The sequence below is a fragment of the Apus apus genome, chromosome 2 (genome assembly GCF_020740795.1).
Source record: "Apus apus isolate bApuApu2 chromosome 2, bApuApu2.pri.cur, whole genome shotgun sequence".
Lineage (NCBI taxonomy): Eukaryota > Metazoa > Chordata > Aves > Apodiformes > Apodidae > Apus > Apus apus.
This window is the reverse complement of record NC_067283.1, coordinates 9312732-9318080: the sequence shown is the minus strand read 5'-3', so window position 1 is coordinate 9318080 and position 5349 is coordinate 9312732. Positions and strand designations below refer to the sequence as shown.

General features: G+C 60.1%; 1 protein-coding gene across 1 annotated transcript; it reads left to right on the top strand.

Annotated features, from left to right (window-relative positions):
• The first annotated feature begins 1665 nt into the window (after positions 1-1665).
• On the top strand, positions 1666-4942 carry MNX1 (motor neuron and pancreas homeobox 1). Its single transcript, XM_051611670.1, has 3 exons — positions 1666-2275; positions 4359-4519; positions 4610-4942. The coding sequence occupies exons 1-3, from the start codon at positions 1666-1668 to the stop codon at positions 4940-4942; spliced, it is 1104 nt and encodes a 367-aa protein (XP_051467630.1).
• The last annotated feature ends 407 nt before the right edge of the window (positions 4943-5349 follow it).

Genomic DNA, 5349 nt, shown 5'->3' with positions numbered 1-5349 from the left:
GGAGCGGCTGTTATTTGGGTCTGGTGCATCACAGAATCATAAAGGTTGGAAACCTTCAAGATCATCATGTCCAACCGTCTGTGCCCGTGTGCTGGTGCGGAGCACACCGGTGTGCGGGGGGTTGCGTCTGTGGCTCGGCTGGCCCACGCGTGCCAGTGTGTGCGGTCCTGCCTCGGCCCTACAGGGGCGTCTGTGTGTCTGCCCTGCGTTTGTGTCCCTGTGTCTGCTCTGTGTTTGTGTGTCTGCTCGACTTGTGCCTGAGTGTCGGCCTGCTTGTGTCGTGTCTGTATGTCTGCCCCGCTTGTGTCTGTCTGTCTGCTGTGTGTGCGCGACTGCGTCCTGAGGCTCCTGTCAGGGGGGGAGGTCAAGGGAAAAAAAGTCAGTGCAGGTCAGAGGAGAGGATCAGGACGCAGAGCAAATGGTGCGTGTCCTTACGAGTGTGTGGGCGCGTGTGCATACGGGTGCACGCAGAGGTGCTCCGGGCCTTTTACCCACGCAGAAGTGGCGAGGGGGGGGGACCAGCTTGTCAGTTGTCAGGGTTGTTTTGTTGTTGTTGTTGTTGCGTTGAACTCCTTTTTTCTTTTCTATTTCCCCCCCCCCTTTCTCCCTTTCTTTTCCCCTTTTTTCATTGCTTTCAGTTTTCCCACGCCAAGAGCACCGGCCAGGGGGGCAGCGCACCGCGCCGCGGGGCGCGGACAGTCCCGGGGCTCCCCCCGCCGCCCGTGGGGGCCGCGACACGGCCATTCCCCGCAGCCCAGCGGCTTCTCCCGGGGGCTGGCAAAGGCTTTTGGAAGGTAGAGCTTGTTTACCTCGGCAGCGCTTCGTGCCGCGGCCTGACCTTCCGTTCACACCGCCGGTGCCGAGTCGCGCCCGCCCCCCCGGGGAACGGGACCCTGCGAAGGAGCGACCCCTCGCCCCGCTCTTTCCCTTTTCTGTTCGGGCCTGTTTGCCTTAGATAAGCCGTTCTAATAAGACTATTGACAAACCCGGGATTTGGTGGCAGGCTTGACTCCCTGACCCACAGGTGTTTATTCTTTCCGACTCGTTAAAAAGCGGTCGGCGGCGCGTTCACGGCAAATATTTGCCTTGTGTGCGGGAATGGTGGAAAACTGTCATCGGGAAGGCGGCAGCGAGGCCAGGCGATCCTAGAGAGAGACAGTGGATTAGGGAAGTTGTGGCTGGAAGTGTGGCTGTCCCTGGAAGTGTTCAAGGCCAGGCTGGATGGGGAATGGAGCGACCTGGTCTAGCGGGAGGTGTCCCTGCCCGTGGTTGGACCTCGGTGGTCTCGAAGATCCCTGCCAACCCAAACCAGCCCGGATGATCCCGGCAGAGAGGAGCCGCTTCCCCTCGGCCCCGCGGGCAGCTCCCCCCGGGGCTGTGTGTGTGTGTGCGGGGGGGGTACGGGGGGCTGGGGGCGGGTCTCCCCGCAGTGACAGGTGGGCGCGGGGGCCAATGGCGGGCGAGGCCGCGCGCCGCCGGACCAATGGGAGCCGCCTGCGGCCCTTCAAGGGGCGCGCGGCGCGGCGCGCGGCCGCACTGCCACCCGCCGCCGCCGCCGCCGGGAGACGCGGCCGGGCCGGGGCCGCCCCAGCCCCAGCCCCAGCCCCAGCCGTGCCCCCCGTCATCCCGCCGCATCCCTGCCCGCCACAGCCCGACGGCGTTCCCATGGAAAAATCCAAAAATTTCCGCATCGACGCGCTGCTGGCTGTCGATCCCCCCAAGGCGGCGGCGGCGGCGGGGCAGAGCGCGCCGCTGGCCCTGGTCACCTCGCTGGGCGGCAGCGGCAGCAGCAGCAGCAGCGGGAGCGGCAGCCCCCCGTCTTCTTCCTCTTCATCCTCCTCTTCGTCATCCTCCTCCGAGCATCCTGCCGGCGGCGGCCCCGCAGACTGCCTGCGCACCGACAGCCCCTCGCCGCCTCGTCTCCTGGCCGCTCACTGCACCCTGGTCCCCAAACCCGGCTTCTTGCCCGGTACCGGCGCCCACCCCCATCACCACGCCTCGGCGGCCGGCATGGCCCTGGGACTGCACCCCGCGGCGCCCGGCGGGCCGGGCATGCCGGCGCAGGCAGCTCTCTACGGGCATCCCGTCTACGGCTACTCTGCGCTGGGGGGGCAGCACCCCGCCCTCTCCTACCCCTACTCGCAAGTGCAGGGCGCCCACCCGTCCCATCCCGCCGCCGACCCCATCAAGCTCAGCGCCGGCACCTTCCAGCTGGACCAGTGGCTGCGGGCCTCCACCGCCGGCATGATCCTGCCCAAAATGCCCGACTTCAACTGTGAGTATCGGCCTCCCCCTGCCCCTCATCCCCTCCGTCCACATCCCAGTGCAGGGGCCTGCCGGGAGCTGTCTCCTTCCTAGCGGGAGGAACCCTCCTCCCTGCTCCCCGTAAGTGAGCCGCAGATTTAAACAGCCAGTGATGATGATTATTATTATCGTCATTATTGTCATTATTATTATTAAACAGTGATACGCAACGGGAAGCGGGGATGTGTGGGGCCGCCACCCGTTCCCGGCACCTGACGAGAGCCGAGCAACTCGGTTTGTCATGGCAGGTTAAATAGGAAGGTGACAAATCGCTTCCTGCAGTTGCAGATGCCCTTTCCCGCCGTCCCCGGGATGCAGAAGCGAACAGAGAGGGGAGACGAGGGAGCCGTAGGGACAGGGCAGGGGCAGGAGTCCCCATGGTCTCTCCCAAAAACCCCAGTCTTCATGGAGGGTCTCGATACCCCAGAAAACCCGGAGGAGCAGGTCCCATCACCCAGTCACCGTTCCTAATTTATGGTTTATTTTTAATCAGAAATGGATTTATAATAATTAGGGGAAAATCCTCTGGGCAAATGATTGTCGGTAGAATCTCGGGTTAGGAAAAAAATCTGGGGTTCCGCGTTCCCTGGGGATAGCGAATAGTAATGAAATAAATACGGTCGGAAGGGTTGACGTTTGAGCCCGGGGAAAGCAGAAAATGCTGCATGAAACCAGACAGCCCCGAAGTCCCAGCAAAGCGTGCTCAGCAGAGCACTAGGCCTCACGGCGATGGGGACTTTGCGTGCCTCTGTTTTAAGCAAAGATCATTTTCGGAGGTGTGAACTCTCTGTGGGAATGGCCGACTTAACAATACCGGAGGTGTAGTTTTACGAAAATCATGCCAGGAAAAGAGTTGCGATTTTTTTGTGTGTGTGTGTGGTTTTTTTTTACCTCCTCCTCTTATTCTGCACACACATTCGCAGACAAAAAAGTCCATTGTTTTCTCTCGCATTGGGGTTGTTTAGGCTGGAACATTCAGGAAGGAAAAAAAAAAATAATTAGGAGAGCTGTCAGAGCCCTGCCTCTCAAACAAGGTGCAGGGGAGGAATAAATAACCGGAGAGAAATGAGAATGGAGCCTCGGAAAATCGCACCGCAGTGAGAAAACCTCCTCGGCGCTGCTGTCCGGGAGCGGACACTGCCCTTCTCTCTTTCTGCCCTCTTTAGCGAGCTGCCTCCAAACGCGGCCGGGCAGCGAGAGCCGCCCCTTCCTCGTGTTCCGATTTTCTAAACCAAATAAACCCAAGTGCTAAAATGCTTCAAGAAACGGGCGGCAGTGTGGCCGCATCGCATCGCGGGGGGGTGCCCGGGCCCCGCGAAGGGGCTCTGTCCGCCCCGGTGCCCTCCCCCCTGCCCCTCCCCCGGCTTTTTTAAAAATTATTACTATTTTTAAATACAATCCTTCATTTAAGTTATTTCTGAAAGAGGAAATTCCGGCTATAATTTTTTATATTTTTTTTTCCTTCAAAGACAGTTTTCCAGCCCTCGCTGCTGGTTTGCTCTCCGAGGGGCGGCCGGTGCCCGGCGCTCCCAGCCCGCGAACGGTGCGGGGCGATGCGGAGCGGGCCCCGGCCAGCCGAGGGGTACCCGCCTGCAATCCCGTTAATTAAAGCCGGAGGGTATGGGCGGGCTGGGACTGCTGCAGATTTAACTAAAGTATTAAATGGAGCAAATTGCTGCTCCCTGGAGAGCCCGGTTACCCCTTTGCCGCGATCCCTGGCTCCGTTTTATTGTCTCGCATTTACTAGGCTCTTGGGAAATCAAGAGACATATTTTTCTTTATTTAAATGATTTAATTTAATTTATTTTTTTTTATCCCTTTGGGGGATCCGCTGCCACTGAGCAAGCCGAGAAACCCCTGACCCGGAGGGCCTGGAGGCTAGAGGAGATTCCTCCCCCCGGTCCATTCTCCGGTGGATAACTGTCCATCCTTGCTTCAATCTCTCCCCCTCACCGTCTTCCTTCCCTCCCTCCCTCCTTCCCACCCCCGTCCCGGGGGGTGGCCGGAGCGGCTCTGCGCTCACCTCCGTGTTTCCCCCCCGCCTCATTTCCCAGCCCAGGCGCAGTCCAACCTGCTGGGGAAGTGCCGCCGGCCCCGCACGGCCTTCACCAGCCAGCAGCTGCTGGAGCTGGAGCACCAGTTCAAGCTCAACAAGTATCTCTCCCGGCCCAAGCGCTTCGAGGTGGCCACGTCGCTGATGCTCACCGAGACGCAGGTGTGTCCCGCGGGCGAGGGGCGGAGGGGGGATGCTGCCGTCGGGGAGGCGGAGGATGAGGCCGTATCTGTGTGTTTCCCTCCCCCCCAGGTAAAGATCTGGTTCCAGAACAGGCGCATGAAGTGGAAGCGCAGCAAGAAGGCGAAGGAGCAGGCGGCTCAGGAGGCCGAGAAGCAGAAAGGGGGAGGCGGGGAGGACAAGGGGGATGAGGACCTGCTGCTGCCTGCCCCGGAGAAGAGCGGCGGAAGGAGGATGCGGGAGCTGCCCGACAGCGAGCCCGAGGATGAAGAAGAGGAGGAGGAGGAGGAAGAGGAGGTGGCAGCCGGGCGATGCTGCCCCTACCACTCCTCTGACTGCTCCGAGGCAGACGAGGAGGACACGCAGCCCCGGGGCCGGCACGGAGCCCCGGCGCAGCCCCAGTGAGCCCCCGCGCAGGCCCCGCTCCCTCCAGCTGCGGGCTCTGCCCTTCCCGCCGAGGGGGGAGCCCCGCCGCTCCTCGTCGGCACCGGCCCCGCTCCCCACCTTGTTCCAATTTTTCCTTGCTTGGAGGGGGATGGAGAAGAGAATCCTCCTCACACCAGGCAGGGAAGGATTTGTGGTGAATACAGTGTTATTATTGACTGAAAATCAGACAAAACTTGAGTCCCCGTCCCCTCCTCCCCCCCATCCCTGCCCCCTGGAAGTGCATTTCTTTGGCTGAGTATTGGAAATGTTTTGTTCTTACTATATATTGGGAAAACTGTTTATGTCATGAACGTTAAAACTGCTGGAAATCTCAATACTGTCTTTATTTTTGTATATTGTATTTATAAAAAAAAAAAAAAAAAAGT